The sequence below is a fragment of the Pelophylax lessonae genome (genome assembly GCF_965119305.1).
Source record: "Pelophylax lessonae genome assembly, chromosome: 10".
NCBI classification, from domain to species: Eukaryota; Metazoa; Chordata; class Amphibia; order Anura; family Ranidae; genus Pelophylax; species Pelophylax lessonae.
Window position 1 is genome coordinate 202723336 of NC_138777.1, and position 19189 is coordinate 202742524.

At 46.5% G+C, this 19189-nt stretch overlaps 2 protein-coding genes across 2 annotated transcripts in view; both read right to left on the minus strand.

Moving 5' to 3' along the window:
* Positions 1–4199, minus strand: part of KIFC3 (kinesin family member C3) — a 52351-nt gene extending 48152 nt beyond the window's left edge. The window contains exon 1 of the mRNA XM_082270783.1: positions 4089–4199. The gene's annotated coding sequence lies outside the window, so the exon portion shown is untranslated. The remainder of the gene's footprint in view (positions 1–4088) is intronic.
* CNGB1 (cyclic nucleotide gated channel subunit beta 1) overlaps positions 4199–19189 on the minus strand; it is a 107120-nt gene continuing 92129 nt past the window's right edge. Inside the window, exons 32-42 of the mRNA XM_082271041.1 lie at positions 18055–18141; positions 17898–17962; positions 15316–15438; positions 14523–14664; positions 13176–13335; positions 12702–12799; positions 11337–11420; positions 9878–9996; positions 9292–9438; positions 5219–5405; positions 4199–4498 (exon numbers count right to left, since the gene is read on the minus strand). Of these exons, the coding sequence (XP_082127167.1) occupies positions 4277–4498; positions 5219–5405; positions 9292–9438; positions 9878–9996; positions 11337–11420; positions 12702–12799; positions 13176–13335; positions 14523–14664; positions 15316–15438; positions 17898–17962; positions 18055–18141 (1434 nt within the window). The 3' untranslated portion in view covers positions 4199–4276. The remainder of the gene's footprint in view (positions 4499–5218; positions 5406–9291; positions 9439–9877; positions 9997–11336; positions 11421–12701; positions 12800–13175; positions 13336–14522; positions 14665–15315; positions 15439–17897; positions 17963–18054; positions 18142–19189) is intronic.

A 19189-nucleotide genomic window follows, 5' to 3' on the forward strand; every position in this document is an offset into this window, starting at 1 on the left:
TCCAAACCCCCCCCCCCTCCCCCTCCACAGTGGGCGACCCGGCGGCTCGGATCAGATTCGGGAGCCGAGCTGCGCACAGCCAGTGAGAGTGAGTGAGCCAGCCTGGCCAGGGGCAGAGAGCTGCGAATGCGAGCGGGCGGCGGCAGCCAGTCTAGGCTATGACAGAAAGAGTGTGAGTGACTGACAACTGAACTTCATGTGCGGAGCGGATGCGCCCCCCCCAGATGTTGCGCCCAGTGCGGCCGGCCCCCCCTGCACCCCCCACGCTACGCCACTGCGTATACCACAGAGGAGTGACAGGTCTGGTGTGGAGGACTGCTGGACAGAAGTGTCGGAGGACTGGGTGAGAGATATCCAATTGTAGTGAGTGCAGCAGCTCAAGGGTAGATTGAAAGGGCCTGTGACGCAGCACAGAGACAGGGAAGGCTTCGATATAGCGGAGCGGTTGCCATAGGACACTCCTGAGCTTGGATAGTGCATGGCGATCCGGGAGGCTGCCTCTTTACACATATAGCGATCTATACTGATTTTATCTGAGGCAGAACCTGGATTACAAATACCCCCTTTTCCCTTTGGATTACAAATATCATTCATGGAATGATTAGAGCTCCTACTGCCGGTGAAGATTAACAAGGCCTTGTCAGGAAGAGACTCATTGAATTCATGGATAAGGGGGCCCCCTATAGGTGATAGAGTGCACTCTTTCAGGTTAAGATTGAAATGTATTCTATTGAGATATATATATGGAGCTGAGTTAGTTAGACCTAACCGCATTATCTATAGTTAATATAGAGTCAAACGTCTGATTGTCACTCTCACACATTTATAGGAGAAATTGCATTACTACTGCATACATATTCAAATATTTCTTCAGTTAGATATTGTTATATCTATTCATAGTTTGTACTATCTTTATATGGGATTCTGAGTCTTGGGCTTCACAGTGATTCTGGGACTTGAAGTTTCGGAATTTCACTGTTGCTCTTATTGCTTATATTTCCTGTTGTGTTGAAACTATATCTGTTTATCTCCTTCTCAAGTCAGTAAACTTGATATTCAAGTGTCGTTGTTTCTCTGAACTACCATGTCACACCCAACAGTGTCTAGCGGGTTGGAGGTGCCTCGGGGTCAAGGGAGTGTGGAGGAAACTAACATACTCAGCAGCCCTTGTGGGGGTCATGCTACATAGTAAACAAGGCATTGACCCTGCTAACCGACCTCAGCAGTACTTATACAGAGGGATCCTCTCTCCGGATTGGGTGATAGTGGTACTGATACACAGGGGTTCAATCTCCTGATTGGGTGATAGTGCCACTGATACACTAGGATTCACTCTACTGATTGGGTGATGGTGGCACTGATACACTGGGATTCACTCTCCTGATTGGGTGATGGTGGCACTGATACACTGGGATTCACTCTACTGATTGGGTGATGGTGGCACGGATACACTGGGATTCACTCTCCTGATTGGGTGATGGTGGCACTGATACACTGGGATTTGCTCTCCTGATTGGGTGATGGTGGCACTGATACACTGGGATTCACTCTCTTGATTGGGTGATGGTGGCACTGATACACTGGGATTTACTCTCCTGATTGAGTGATAGTGGCATTGATTCACAGGGATTCACTCTCCTGATTGGGTGAGAGTGTTACGGATACACTGGAATACCTCTCCTGATTGGGTGATAGTGGCATTAAAACACTGGAATTCACTCTCCTGATTGGGTGATAGTGGTACTGATACACAGGGATTCACTCTCCTGATTGGGTGATAGTGTTACTGATACACTGGGATCCACTCTCCTGATTGGGTGATAGTGGCATTGATTCACAGGGATTCACTCTCCTGATTGAGTGATAGTGGCATTGATTCACAGGGATTCACTCTCCTGATTGGGTGAGAGTGTTACTGATACACTGGAATCCACTCTACTGATTGGGTGATAGTGGCATTGATACACTGGAATTCACTCACCTGATTGGGTGATAGTGGTACTGATACACAGGGATTCACTCTCCTGATTGGGTGATAGTGGTACTAATACACAGGGATTCATTCTCCTGATTGGGTGATAGTGTTACTGTTACACTGGGATCCACTCTCCTGGTTGGGTGATAGTGGCATTGATTCACAGGGCCACTCTCCCGATTGGGTGATAGTGGCATTGATTCACAGGGATTCACTCTCCTTATTGGGTGAGAGTGTTACTGATACACTGGGATCCACTCTCCTGATTGGGTGATAGTGTCACTGATACACTGGAATCCACTCTCCTGGTTGGGTGATAGTGTTACTGATACACTGGAATCCATTCTCCTGATTGGGTGATAATGTTACTGATACACTGGGATCCGCTCTCTTGATTGGGTGAGGCATTGATTCACAGGGATTCACTCTGCTGATTGGGTGAGAATATTATTGATACACTAGGATCCACTCTCCTGATTAAGTGATAGTGGCATTGATTCACAGGGATTCACTCTCCTGATTGGGTTATAGTGGCATCGATTCACAGGGATTCACTCGCCTGATTGGGTGAGAGTGTTACTAATACACTGGGATCCACTCTCCTGATTGGGTGATAGTGGCACTGATACACTAAGATCCACTCTCCTGGTTGGGTTAGAGTGTTACTGATACACTGGGATCCACTCTCCTGATTGGGTGATAGTGTTACTGATACACTGGGATCCACTGTCCTGATTGGGTGAAAGTGGCATTGATACACAGGGATTCACTCTCCTGATTGGGTGAGAGTGTAATTGATACACTGGAATTCACTCTCCTGAATGGGTGATAGTGGCACTGATACACTGGGATACACTCTCCTGATTGGGTAAGAGTGTTACTGATGCACTGGGATTCACTCTCCTGATTGGGTGATAGTGGCACTGATACACTGGGATCCACTCTCCCGATTGGGTGATAGCAGTACTCCATCAGATGGATGCTGGGAACACATTGGCCTCATACTCCCAGCTGGTGGGGATATTGGCACCCAGGGGAGATAATGGGAAGAGCAGCCAGGTGCAGGAGACGAGCAGTAAATCAGCACCAAATTCAGGGTGTCTGTATGCCAGCCCCACCCACTACAGATAACACACCAAGCAGAGAAGGTTATATTTATTTCAAAAATAGAAACTTCAATTCTAACAAACACAAAGCTGTGACTACACTGTGCTCACAGAAACTGGGGGAGTCTCCAGACTCTTGTCACTCCCCTCATAGGAACCCAAGGAGACCCCAGACTCCATACTTTCTGCACCCTGCACAGGTGCGATTCTGTGTAGGAGGGCGGGGGGGTGTGAGCCTCCAGACACTCAGACAGAATTCTGCCATCCAGTTTACTTTCTGCTGCTTTATTTCTAGGCTAACTCTATCATGAAGAGAGTGCTCCCTCTTGAGATGTGTGGAAATAGAGCGCCCCCTTTCTGTAGCATGTGTTAAAAGTTCTACCTGTGCTGAATGTGGAGATAGCACCCCTCTCGGCAATATTTGGAAACATGCGCCCCCTTTGCTGTTTGTGGAGAGAGCACCCCCTTTCTGCAATATCTGGAAAGCAAGCCTCCCCCCCTGAAATGTTTGGAAAGATCCCTCTCTGTGTGGTGTGTGGAGAGAGTCACCCTATGAGGTGTGTGGAGAGAGCGCCCCCACTCTGCAATACTTGGAAAGAGTACACCCTGTGAAGTGTGTGGGGAGAGCGCCCCCTCTCTGCAATATTTCAAAACAGCAGCCCCTGTGCGGGGTCCAGGAGAGAGCGCCCTCTTTCTGTGATGTGAGAAGAGAGCGCAGTGCAAAGACCTGCCTCTTTCCTTCCTCAGAGCAGCTGCAATATTTTGGTTTGCACTCTCTCCAGATGAGGAATTTTAAGTTTGTGGTTTGGTTCAATAATCTGCACCTTTCTATATATTGATTGTCCCTCACATCGGCCCCGATGTTGGTATGGACCCTGCAGGGGCATCTTCTACATAGAACAATGTATGACGGCTCTAGTGGGAGGACAGTAGGGACTCTGTACATTGGTCCTGGTGCTATGATAGACATGGTGGAATGTTCCAGGAATATTGACTTCCACCTCTACCTGAATTTCTACATTACATTGTGGGTGGAGTCTGTAGTGAAATCTTCTAGTTTTCAGGTCCCTCGCCAAGGTTGTAATGATCTTCTGCAGATGAGATTGCGGTAATATTGCTAAGATAAAAGTTGAAGCCTCAAAGATTTTTGGTGAGGCTCATGAGGCACTGCATCATCTATCTTCCACCCAATTCATCATTTCTTCTCTTCCTCCTCCTCCTCCTCAGGGGCCGTCACTTCCACCGACAGTATCTGCTCGTCCCCTCGTGAGGAGGGGCTAACCCTGATAAAGACCGTGTTGTCTGTAGACTCGGCCACGATCTCCGTCGCCATCTCGTCATCTTCAGGTTTAATAGTGGGCACTGGAGATCTTCGGTGCACCGGTGACCCAGGGGGCACTGGACTCATTCTGGAGGGCTACAAAGATAAACAAACAGGGCAACATGTCAGCAGATTGTGCAACTTCCCCATCATCCTGACTCAGGAAACAAAAATCTAAAGTGTAGTCTACGAATGATCTTCTGGGACAGATAATAAAATCCTGGTGTCAGAAAAGCCCTTTATCCATGAGTTAGCCACAAAATTGTAAGCAGCACCAATGGAGAGGGGGCAGGGTATTGACACCAACTTTTCATCAGTGAACCAGTAGTGATCGGGGCTGATATCTGGCTAGATCGAGGACCCCTCATAGACAGGAGATCATCCCCAAAAATCAGCTGTCATTGTTGTAATAAAATGACTGTCCCTCTTATGGTGTGAATACACGATTAGAATATCGCCCGATCATTCAACCACCGACTTTTGAAAAAGTATTTGTCGGTCCAAAAAAAGTTGCCAACATACACAGTCCAAATATCGCCCGACCATTGCCCGCCGACCATCGAAACAGTGTTCCTCGGTCCTCATGTGTGATGAGGTTATACAGATTTAAACTGAACGACCTCAACACCAACGTATAGAATATCGTTCATTCGCAAACGAGACGACAGAATTTTTCGGGTTTTTCAAACGGTATTTTTCGTTCACAATATCGATATTGCTCATTGATGGCTGGGCATTAACGAGTAGAATATGGGCCGATCGCTCGCTGAACGGAAATTTTCGGCCGATTTTCTTATCGTGTTTTCCAGCCATTACCTCCACAGTTGTCTTCACTTTAAGCCGATGCCTCAATTTAGAAAATCCCTTGAAGCCCATTTTTTCAGTGGCAGCAACAGCAGCCTTCAGCAGTTTGGGAGTCTCGGGTCTTGGCGGAATTATGTGCTGGAATCCCTTCTGTGCTGGACCCTGATCTTTCGGTTTGCCGGTGTTTTTCAGCATTTTCCTGAAGTGGAGAAAAATCAAAGATGACTGATTGGGGTTCTGATGGATAATATAATTCTTGTATGGGGCTCTGACAATGAATCTTTATCTGTATACAATGTACTGGACATACACACAAAGATCTGATGATATTCCAATCACTGACACAGCAGACTATCTTCACATTACAGCAGATTACTCCCATTTGCCACAATAATCCAGAGAAAGAAACAAAACAACCCAAGAGTTCCTTCTCTATATACAGGTGCATCTTGAAAAACAACATTATCAAAAAATGTATTTATTTAAGTAATTAATTTCAAAAAGTGAAACTCATATATTCTATAGATGTGTTACACACAGAGAGATATATTTCAAGCATTTCTTTCTTTTAATTTTGATGATTATGGCTTAAAGCTAGTGAAAAACCAAAGTTCTGTATCTCAGAAAATTAGAATATTGTGACAAAGTTCAATATTGTAGACTCATGGTGTCACACTCTAATCAGCTAATTAACTCACAACACCTGTAAAGGTGATACACAATTATGGGGAAGACGCTGACTTGACAGCTGTCCAGAAGACACTCACAAGGAGGGTAAGTCACAAAAGGTCATTGCTAAAAAGCTGGCTGTTCACAGAGTGCTGTATTCAAGCATATTCATTGAAATTTGAGTGGAAGGAAAAAGTGCACAAGCAACAGGGATAACCGCAGCCTTGAGGATTGTGAAGCAAAAACCATCAAGAATTTGGGGGAGATTCACAAGGAGTGGACTACGGCTGGTGTTAGTGCTTCAAGAGCCACCACACAGACATATCCAGGACATGGGCTACAACTGTTGCATTCCTTGTGTCAAGCCACTCCTGAACCAACATTAGAAGCGTCCTACCTGTGCTAAGAAGAAAAAAGACTGGACTGTTGCTCAGTGGTCCAAACACCTATTTTCAGAAGAAAGTAAATTTTGCATTTAATTTGGAAATCAAGGTCCCAGAGTCTGTAGGAAGAGTGAAGTGCACTGAATCCAAGTTGCATGAGGTCCAGTGTGAAGTTTCCACAGTCAGTGATGATTTGGGGAGCCATGTCATCTGCTGATGTTGGTCCACTGTGTTTTATCAAAGTCAGCACAGCCCTCTACCAGGTACTTCTAGAGCACTTCATGCTTCCCTCTGCTGACCTGCTTTATGGAGATGCAGACTTCATTTTACAGCAGAACTTGGCACCTGCCCACACTGCCAAAGGTACCAATACCTGGTTTAATGATCATGGTATCACTGTGCTTGATTGGCCAATAAACTCAGCTGACCTAAACCCCATAGAAAATATGTGGGGTATTGTCAAGAGGAAGATGAGAGACACCAGACCCAACAATGCAGATGAGCTGATGACTGCTATCAAAGAAACCTGGGCTTCCATAACACCTCAGCAGTGCCAAAAGCTGATCGCCTCCATACCACACCGTATTGATGCAGTATTTAAAGCAAAAGGAGCCCTGACCAAGTATTAAGTGCATACTATACTTTAAATGGACATACTTTTCAGGAAGCCAACAATTCTGTATTAAAATCCTTTTTTTATTGTTCTTATGTAATATTCAAATTTTCTGAGATACTGAATTTTGGGTTTTCACTAGCTGTAAGCTATAATCATCAAAATTAAAAGAGAGAAATGCTTGGAATATATCACTCTGTGTGTAATGAATCCATATAATATATGAGTTTCACTTTTTGAATTGAATTAGTGAAATAAATTAACTTTTTGATGATATTCTATTTTTTTAAGTGCACCTGTATAACTCACACATGATGAATCAGCTATACGGAAGTTTCAGACTAGCTATCAAGGCCAAAAAGGCAGCAATCATATTAGGGCTCTTAATATAAAATAGCCCCAATTCCTACCACTGCAAAGCCTTAATGGCTAAGGATGACCGCCCACCCTCCAATAGCCCATCAACACCCTGCCCACCAAACACTACCAGCAATCTATTAGCAAATCGGCCAACCAACAAACTATCAGCAACAAATCCATATAACACTGCCAAGAACCCAACAGTAACCCTTTTATCCAGCACTAACCACAACCTATCAGCACCCCATCCATCTAACAATTCAAGCAATCCATCAGCACCCCATCCATCTAACATTCCCAACAACCTATCAGCACCCCATCCATCTAACAATCCAAGCAATCCATCAGCACCCCATCCATCTAACATTCCCAACAACACATTAGCACCCTGTCCATCTAACAATCAAAGCAATCCATCCATCTAACATTCCCAACAACCTATCAGCACTCCACCCATCTAACAATCAAAGCAATCCATCAGCACCCCATCCATCTAACATTCCCAACAACCTATCAGCACCCCATCCATCTAACAATCCAAGCAATCCATCAGCACCCCATCCATCTAACATTCCCAACAACACATTAGCTCCCTGTCCATCTAACAATCCAAGCAATCTATCAGCATCCCATACATCTGACATTCCCAACAACACATCACCACCCCGTCCATCTAAAGCCGGCCAAAGATGGTTCAAATCTCCGCCAGTTCAGAAGAGACTGGTCAAGATTCGAACCGTGTAGGCTGATTGTACCCAAGTTGGTTAATTGATCATCTTGGGTACAGCCAGCTTGTCTGATTCTTTATGCGATTTTTGCCAGCGGCTTTAGCCGTTAGCAATAATCACTGTGTGTTCTCCCAGCAGCTCCCCCCGCACCATCCCGCTGGGAGAACACAAATGCTCCACGGGAGGGATTCTCCCATCAACACTGATAGTGTTAATGGGGGAATCTATTTTCTTTCCTGCAACCAAAATTGCACCATTTATGGCCGGTCTAACACTACCAAGAACTCATCAGCACCTACATCCATCCAACACTCCCAACAACCCATCAACACATAGTCCACCTAACTCTCTCAAGAACTCATCAGCACCCCATCCATTTAACAATCCCAACAACCCATCAGCATCCTGTCCACCCAACAACACATCAGCATCCTGTCTCCCCAGCACTATCAACAACTCATCAGCACCTTGTCCACCCAACACTCCATTAGCACTACACCCATCTAACGCTCTCAACAACCTACCAGCAGCCCCACCCACTCAACAACACATCAACACCTTGTCCACCCAACACTCCCAACAACCCATCATCACCCTGTCAACCCAACATTATCAAAAACCCATTGGCACTTCATGCACCAAGACTCCCAACAGCCTGTCAACCCTCTGTCTACCCAACAACTCACAACAGTCTGACTAAATCTTAAGTTAGGGAAACAAGTTCGAAACCAAATGTGACAAAATGGAAGAATTAAATAAACACCCAGTGAAATGAGATATAAGCCTTAACTTCTGACAACAGTCTTTCTCCTCTCACCATACCTGAGAGTATGAACATGGCTGACTCTACTGTAGAGTAATGCATCTCTGCCTGGCCACCATCATACTGAGTAATAGAGCAATACATCGGGGTTGATTTACTAAAGGCAAATAGACTGTGCACTTTGCAAAGTGCAATTGCACTGTGCAAGTGGCAGTTGCTCCGGAGTTTAGTAATAGAGGTAAATTAAAAAAACAGCATTTATGCTAGCACATGATTGGATGATGGAAATCAGCAGAACTTCTGTTCATTTACTAAGCTCTGGAGCAACTGCTCTTGCAGAATGCAACTGCACTTTGCAAAGTGCACAGTCTATTTGCCTTTATTAAATCAACACCATTAATTTCAGGAATACAATATCTGCAGTAAGAACTATCTTGGATCCCTACAGCAACCATTCACACTTACAGCTGCTCTGGAATATGAATATTGAGTTTCAGAAACTGATTGGTAGCTTTTCGGGCAACACAGGCAGTTGTCATTTTTGGATGTCAGCGGTACCCCTTACTCACTTTGCTTTCCTGCGTAGAACCTTCTGTGACTCAGGGTAATGGGTCAGGATGTCACTTAGATCCTTCTTATCCAGGATGAAGAGGTTGGTGAAGCCATGCGCCACCACATTGGCAGTACGTCGGTTTCCTCCGCCCACAGCCAGCAGACTGCAAAAATAGAAAATATTCAGCAAACCTTGCTTCCTCATCTAATAGAGATCAGTCAGCCTGATAATGCAATGAACTAGCTCACTCAGCAAGCTCAGGTGTTTCTAATCAGGACAGGAGATACAGGAGTACAGGAAGAGGTCAGTCCCCTATACAGGAGGAGAATGTATATGGGAGTACGGGAATAGGTCAGTCCTCTATAGAGGAGGGAGTTACCTATTAGAGTATAGTAAAACGTCAGTCCTCTATACAGGAGGGCAACAGATATGGGAGTATAGGAAGAGGTCAGTCCCCTATATAGAAGGCCAATGCATAAAGGAGTATATGAGGCAGGTTAGTCACCTACAGAAAGAGAGCAACTAATAACTGGAGCTGTCACATTACAGTAAAATGTCTCTGGATTTTCTGTGAGAAAGATGAAGTTGTCTGTCTAGTTCACCTGATTTCTCCAAAGACAGATCCTGCTTTTAGACTGACCAACACAGTCTGTCCATCCGGCCCTCCGAGGACCTGGACCTCTCCAGCTTTGATGATGTACATTTCTCTCCCGATCTCCCCCTGAAAGAAATATTTTATGGCCAACCATGAGCAAGTGGGTGAGTGGGTGCATATCATCTCCATCTGTATCATTTTCCCCTGCATCACTGCCACCTGAGTCACTGCATCCCCTTCACTTGTGCCATCGCCATTTAAATCACTGCCACTTATGTCACTTCTACCTGCGTCACTGCCACCTGTGTTACCTTCACTTGTACCATCACCACCTGGGTCATTGCCACCTGTGTTGCCTTCACCTGTATTACTGTCACCTGTGTCATCCCCCACATGAGTCATTGCCAGGTGTGTCACTGCAAATTGTGTCATCGACACCTGAGTCACCTCCACTTTTGTCACTGCAACCTGTGCCACCTTCACCTATTCACTGCCACCTGAGCCACTAGCACCTGTGTCACCTCCACTTGTGTCACTGCCACCTGTGTCAACTCCACTTGTGTCATCGCCACCTGAGTCACTGGCACCTATGTCACCTCCACTTGTGTCACTGCCACCTGACCCACTAGCACCTGTGTCACCTCCACTTGTGTCACTGCCACCTGTGTCAACTCCACTTGTGTCATCGACACCTGAGTCACTGGCACCTATGTCACCTCCACTTGTGTCACTGCCACCTGAGCCACTAGCACCTGTGTCAAATGCCACTTGAGTCACTGCCACCTGTGTCACCTCCACTTGTGTCACCACCACCTGAGCCACTAGCACCTATGCCACCTTCACTTGTGTTACTGCCACTTGAGTCACTGCCACCTGTGTCAACTCCACTTGTGTGCTCGGCACCTGAGTCACTGCCACCTGTGGCGCCGCCACCTGAGCCACTAGCACCTGTGTCACCTCCACTTGTGTTACTGCCACTTGAGTCACTGCCACCTGTGTCAACTCCACTTGTGTCACTGCAACCTGAGCCACTAGTACATGTGTCACCCTCACTTGTGCCATCGCCACTTGAGTCACTGCCACCTGTGTCACCTCCACTTGTGTCCCTGCAACCTGAGTCCCTTCCACTTGTGTCATTGCCACCTTAGTCACTGCCACCTGTGTTACCTCTACTTGTGTCACCACCACCACCTGTGTCACCTTCACCCTTGTCACTGCAACCCGAGTCACCTCCACCCATGTCACTACCTCCAACATCACTTCCATTTGTGTCACATTTACCTGTGTCACCTCCACTTGTATAAGTGCCACAGTTTGTGACAGCATTCACACAGACCACTGTTCTGACTCATTCCTATCATTGAAGGCAATATATATGTATACATGATTTGGAATGAGAGATTCTGAGAAGCTTCATTCATCGCTTTCTGCTCTCACCTGAACCCCTCCAACCCCCCGTACATCACCTTCTTACAGACATAATCCCCAGGCAGGTAAACTACAGAGCGCAGCCTCTTCAGCATGTCATATATCATCTGCCGGTCACAACCCTGCAGAGGGGGGTTGGAAGGGGAGAGGAAAGGTGGAGAAAAGGGTAGAATAAAAAAGAAGGTGCAAGAATTGACAGAAGAAAGAAAGGAGGTGATGAAGAGGGGTTGAGAGGGACAGAGGAAAAGCGAGAAAAGAACTGGAATTAGTATGTACTGTACCAGTACCATTCATCATTCCTAATGGTATTGTGCTCTCCCAGCACTGGAAGGATTCCTCCACGCTCTCCCATTACAGAATCCCCCTAGGCTTTCCCAGCACTACAAGAAACCCCCCAAGCTCTATCAGTATTACAAGGAACCCACCAAGCTCTATCAGTATTACAAGGATCCCCCAAGCTCTCTCAGTATTACAAGGATCCCCCCAGTATCTCCCAGTGCAACTAGAAACCCCCCAGGCTCTCTCAGTACAACCAGGAACTCTCTAGGCTCTCCCAGTAGAACAGGGAATCCCCAAGGTTTGGCTGGCACTACAACGATACCCATAGGTCCTCCTAGTACTAAAAGGATCCCCCTAGGCTCTTCTGGCACTACAAGGATCCCCATAGGCAATCATGGCAAGACAGGAATCCCTCCAGGTGCTCCTGGGACTACAAGGATCCCTCCCAGACTCTTCTGTTACAATCAGGATCCCCTCAAACTCTCCCACTCTACAAAGATCCCCCCAGACTTTCGTGGTATTTAAAGGATCCCCCAGGCTCTTTGGTAAAACAAGGATCCCCCCTCCCAGGTTCTCCCTGCAGTACAAGGATCCCCTAGGCCAGTGATGGCAAACCTTGGCACCCCAGATGTTTTGGGACTACATTTCCCATGATGCTCCTGTTCTCTACAGTGTAGTTGAGCAAAATGGGAAATGTAGTTCCAAAACATCTGGAGTGCCAACGTTTGCCCTCACTGCCCTAGGCTCTCATGGTACTACAAGAATCCCCTTCAGGCTCTCCCAGTACTACAATGATCTCCCCAGGCTCTCCCGATTCTACAAGAATCTCTCCAGGCTCTCCTGATACAACAAGGATCCCCTTCAGGCTCTCCCAGTACTACAATGATCTTCTCAGGCTCTCCTGGTACTACAAGGATCTCCCATGGCTCTTCTGCTTTACGAGGATGCCCCTGGACATTCCTGATCCTACAAAGATTTCTGCAGGCTCTCCTGACACTAAAAGGATCCCCCCAGGCTCTTCTGGTACAACAAGAATCCCCCAGACTCTCCCACTTTGAAAGTATCTCTCTATGCTTGCCCAGTACTACAAGGGACCCTTAATGGAAATGAAATGTGACATTTACCTGGAAGAGCGCCACCTTGCTGACAATGTTGTAATTCACATCGATAGCCAAATCCAGCCGCATCTTGTCTGGAAGCTGCACCATCAGTTCTGATTCATCTGACAGACACAGAATGACAATGTCAGAAGTGACACATTTCAGACTACCCTTCCCTTCTATCTCTTAGTGATAAATCTTCTGTAATCACATCCCTTATATTCTCCCTTCCTTCTCCCAGATTTTGCATCTTTGCAAATCCTCATTGTCACCTAAGATTCTGCATTCAGGCTTCCTTAAAATAATCAGACAGGTTTTACCTGAATTATATGTAAGGCCTGAGACCCCCATTCTTATATTCACCACCAAGCAGAACACCCGTGTGAGTAGGCTGTGGCTAAAGCTGGCCCTTCCCTGACATATGCCCATTCGGAAGAAGAGAATCATTGGAAATGTAGTTACTTGTAATGAGAACATAGCTAGGAAAGGGGTTCTTACCCAGCATGCCTTGTGACTGCCAGGTGTACTCGTACCACATCTTGACGCGGTTCTGTACGTTGCGCGGGATCTTGTAACAGTTCATGTATTTGATGGTGCTGTCCATACAACTGCGGTAATATGTCTGACCAGCTGTAGCAGCTCCTACCACGTCCCTCATCTGTGAAAGGAAGAGACACAATTATCAAATGATCAACTACAGGTAGGTCATCATTACTTTTATTAGTGTCACTTACAGCCACTCTTCTCATTCTCTCTCAATTTACATCCGGTCTTTGTTCTAGAGTACACACCTGACCAATCATGATGGAGAAGTAGAGTAAACATCTGACCAATCATGATGAGGATGTCCAGTACACACCTGACTAATCATTTCAGAGATGTAGAGTACACACAGTGGCAGCTGGTGCTCCATGGGATGGGGGGGGGGCGGCAGACGGACCGCACCATACCCCCCCCCCGGACCACACCAGGCCGCCGCACACCGTACCCCACCCCCCCCAACCACAGCGAGACAGGAGAGACAGGAGACAGGACAGGATCCCCCCTCACTCACCCTGCCTGGATGCAGCAGCAGGCTGTGGCTTCAGCTTCTTCCCCCTGTCTTCTGCGTCTCCTCCATGCCCAATGTCATGGCTTCTCCGTTCAGCTAATCGGGAAACGGGTCTCAAAACCTGCTTCCTGGTTGGCCAGGAGGAGGATCCGTGTGAGAATAGCGAATTTTCAATGGGTTGGCTCAGGGCTCACTGCTCTGCGCCCCAAGCCCACCCTTTTTTTTAGCCTGTGAGAGCCTCTGGCTCTAATCACATGGTTAAAAAAAAAAAAAACCCCATTGAACTCCATGCGTCCAGCGCCCCGCATGTAGATTAGGTACACTCCTGATCAATCATGCCAGAGAAGTAGAGTGCATACCTAACCAATCATGATGGAGGAGTAGAATACACACCTGGCCAATCATGACCGAGGAGTAGGGTACACACCAAGCCAATCACGACCAAGGAGTAGGGTACACACCTGGCCAATCATGACCGAGGAGTAGGGTACACACCTGACCAATGATAACCGAGGAGTAGAGTACACACCTAACCAATCATGATGAAGGAGTAGAGTACACAAACTGACCAATCATGATAGAGGAGTAGAGTATACGCCTGACTAATCATGATGAAGTAGTAGAGTACACACCTGACCAATCACGATGGAGGAGTAAAGTACAAACCTGACCAAACATGACAGAGAAGTAGAGTACAAACCTGACCAGCCATGACCAGGGAGTAGAGAATACACCTTGCCAATCATGGAGGAGGAGTAACCTGACCAATCATGACAGAGGAGTAGTGTACACACCTGACCAATCATCACGGAGAAGGCGAACACTCCCATGAAGTAGTTTAGTAGCTGGAACCAAAGTTCGAAGAGAGTCTGTGGGTCAGGGAGCCCCCCAATGGTGATGAGGGTCTTCACAGCCCAGTAATAGCAGCGGATGTAGCTGAAGGAGAAGAGGGAGACATTACTGGAGTCATGAGGACAGTTTAATGGAAACACAAAGATATGGCACCTCAGAGGCAGGGCCAGACGTGCCCCCTATTCAGCCATGTCTTTTACGGAATCTGGGGCAACAATTGGCTTCAGCCACTGAATATACCCTACACCTGCTTGTATGTATCAAGGTGGAGCCCATTGTGGACAGTGTTACACTGTTCCTCTGGCATTCCCCAATCTATGAGGTCACTGGATTTTGCCACCCCCAAAGCTTGAGTAAAGGAAATCAGCGTATAATATATAAAATTTCTCCATAGTGATTGGCTGACAAGATATGGAATGTGTCCACATGACCAAAAGAAATCTACAGAGTTATTCTAGCAGTCATAAAAGAGCAACTTCACCCAAAAGTGGAATCAGGACACTCTGGTATATGAAGAACCTACTTGGGTTGGTGATAATAGTAACTCAGCCTGTCCTGACAAAGTAGTGGCATCCCTTTCAGAAGAACCAGGCATAGTCTGAACTCTGCTCCACCCAAAACAAAGTACATTGTGGGTGGAGATGTTCTTTATGACATGAACTCATAACCTCTGGTTCATTAGACTTGTGTGTCTGGTGATATCTGTGACCTGTTTAAGGTAACCCCTGCTCTCACCTGTTCCCCTCGCCGTCATACACCCACTTGGTGGAGCGGAGCCCCTCGTAGTCGGAGGCCCAGTAATAGAAACAAGCATTCATGTGCAGGCAGTACAGGAGGTAGGCTGTTGTGCGGATCACTCTGAAACAAGGAGGACAATCACTGAGCATGCAGGCCACAACTGAGAGAACAACCAGAGAATTCACAACCTCCCAGCAACAGCAGGATAACTCAACTATCCCCATTTGTCATTACACAGCAACCCAACTTCCTGAAACCACAACCTTGGGTACTGTGTATATTCCATGTACTGAGAGTACCCCATGTATTGTATATAATAGGTGTACCCCATCTATTGTGTATATACAATGTATACTGGGTGTAACCCGTGTATTGTGTATATACTGTGCAAACTGGCTGTACCCTGTGTATATAGTATATACTGTCAGGGGCAGACTGGCAACTTTCGGCCCAGGGGGCAAGTACAAACCAGAGGCCCATGGTGCAGCGACTTGGCCCTCCTCCCACTCTCCCTCTTCCAGTCCTCCTCCTGAACCCCATTCCAAGATGAAGACCTGCTCCAGATACTCTCTACTTACCGACTGAATCTGGGCCAGCATGGATGTTTGGGTAGAGCTGGGACAGCTCGGTCAGGGCTTCCTGGAGGAGAAGAGTCTCCAGTGGGGCATGGAACCGGCCTCTGGTCAGACGCGGTGCCTGCGTCCTGTCCTTGTCTTCAACCCACACTCAGTAGGTCAGTGGCTGGGACTTTTTACTTCTCTTCACTAGGAATCCTTTAGGCATGTCTGTGTAGCCTTTTTACAGAGCATCAGAGCGGCCCAGGGGGCAATTGCCCCCCTGCCCCCTGACCCAGTCCTCCCCTGTATACTGGTTGTACCCCATGTATTGTGTATACAGTAGTATATATACTTTGTACAGCCGGTGTACCCTGTGTATTGTATATAGTGTATTGTGCATAGTGGGTGAACCCTGTGTATGGTGTATATCGTCTCTCTTGTATATATTCTATATATTGTGTGTACTGTATATATTGTACACAGTATATATTGTGTATACTGTGTATTATGCATATATTGTGTATAATATATATATTGTGTATACTGTGCACATATTCTATATACTGTGTATTATGTATAATGTGTATTTTGTTTATAGTATACATTGTGTACATATTCTATACATTTTGAAATATGTATTGTTCTGGACTTTTTATAGATAGGCAACTCCTATCCTCATATTGATTAGTGGTTCCAAATTAATAACTACTGCAGTAGGGAACAGACACAAAAGGATAAACTCTGCATCTTTCCAAAATAACTGTTCTGCTTTATTTGACGCAATTGAAGGCTTTCATACACATGATTACGTAGGTATCACATTATTATTACAATTGTACTATTATGGTAACAAGGGGCGTAACATAGGCAGGCTAATTCTAATCAGGACTCAAAAGAATGCAAACATGTAATGAGAACATTTTTAGTGCCATGTGCAGTGTGCAATACATATAAAATATAATACAATAATATACAGGATGTACAAATTACCTTTACAGTATATAATGTATATATATATATATATATATATATATATATATATATATATATATATATATATATATATACAGTATATGGTATATTCTGCATACTGTGTATTTAGATTGTGTATACTGTGTAATATGTACTGTGTATATTGTGTATACTGTGTATATCAGGGGTGCTCCATGTGGCCCATGACCTCAAACCAGGGAAGGGCATGCCTGGGGCCAACAACATGTTAATCGCAATCTGGGCTTGCCGACCGGCCATCCCAGGGCATCACAGTGCAGTGAGCTGGCTCTGGCAGCGGAGGGAGCAGGAGCAGCATAAGCCAATGCTTCCTCTGTAATACTGGCTTCTGTCCCAGACGGATGATACCTAGTGCACTCCACCACTAATCCTTTCTATCTGCTTGGAGAGCAACGCCAGCAGCAGCTACAAGAAGAAAAAACACTGGGCATAATATTTGTTACAATGGGCATCTTAGCACCTTTAAAAGGGCTAAAAACTATTAGGCTGCTTTCATACTGATCCACGGGTGCAGTGCAGTGCACCTGTGGCTTTCCTGCGGGTTAGCTGCCCTGAGCCATAGACTTCTATTATATCCTGTGGGTTCCTCCTGAATGCAGGAGTTTTGGTGCGCTTTCAGAAAATGCATCAGAATCGCAAGATGTAATAGAGGTCTATGGCAAAGCGAAACCTGCAGGTGCAGCACATTTGTGTGCTAGTAGCCTTATAGGGCGTTTTTACATTTGCGGTTTGGGGGGGGCAGTAAAACCCTACAGTTCATTGTGGCCCGCGACCGGTTACAAAATCATTTAAGTGGCCTGCGCTCTTCAAAATGGTGAGCACCCTGGTGTATATATTGTTTATACTCCTGTGTATCTTTTTCTCCAGGTAGCTCGGGTATATTTGCTGGAAGATTATTTGTCAGGTCGGAGAAAGTAGAGGAACATGAAGGAAATACTAATCTGGTCCTGTAAGGAGTGCAAAGTGGGGAAGGGCCCTCTGACCTCAGGGCCCCTGTGTCCCTGCACTGACCTGTAGATGTAGGCTTTGCTGAGGATAGCTTCCAGTCTGTTGTTGAATTCAAAGAAGGCCATGTACTATAAGGAGACAAGGGGGGGGGGGGGGAATGGTGTCAGTCAGTGACAGATCATATACTGGATGACAACACAGGGGCTCCTTGTGTCCTTACCTTAAGTATACGGGGCAAGCGGAGAATGGACTTCACTCCAACCTTGAAGTAGAAAAGATCCAGAGGGAGGAGAGAGATGACATCCATCTGCCGGGACCAAGAAATTAATGTCACCACACATTATCACTGGATTGATTTCGAACCAACTGTCCTAATAGGGCCCCAACATGTACCATAAATCTGGGGGTCCATAGTGCATCAAATGTCCTGAGAGGGACTCAGGGGTTGCCAACATGTACCATATATCCGGGGGGGTGGAGGGAAACTCTTAGATCCATACAGTCCCAACTGATTTTAGAGGGGCCCCAACATGTATCAGAATTTCAGAGGGGGGGGGGGTGGGACTGGGAGATCTATAATGTACCAACTGTCATGCCAGGGACTCGAGGGGGGCCCTAAAATGTGTCAACGTTCCAGAGAGGGACTCAGGGGGTCCCAATATGTACCAGATATCTGGAGCAGACTGGGGGGGGGGGGGGGACCATACAGCACCAACTTTCCAGAGAGGGACTCAGGGGGTCCCAATATGTACCAGATATCTGGGGTGGACTGGAGGTACATACTGATTTTAGAGGGCCCCAACATGTATCAGAATTCCAGGGGGGGGGTGGGGCTGAGAGATCTATAATGTACTAACTGTCATGCCAGGGACTCGAGGGGGCCCTAAAATGTGTCAACATTCCAGAGAGGGACTCAGGGGGTCCCAATATGTACCAGATATCTGGAGCAGACTGGAGGGACCATACAGCACCAACTTTCCAGAGAGGGACTCAGGGGGTCCCAATATGTACCAGATATCTGGGGTGGACTGGAGGTACATACTGATTTTAGAGGGCCCCAACATGTATCAGAATTCCAGGGGGGGGGGACTGAGAGATCTATAATGTACTAACTGTCATGCCAGGGACTCGAGGGGGGCCCTAAAATGTGTCACTATTCCAAAGAGGGACTCAGGGGGTACCAATATGTACCAGATATCTGGAGCAGACTGGGGGGACCATACAGCACCAACTTTCCAGAGAGGGACTCAGGGGGTCCCAATATGTACCAGATATATCTGGGGTGGACTGGAGGTACATACTGCACCAACTATCTTGAGAGAGCCTTAGGGGGGCTCCAACATGTACCAGATATC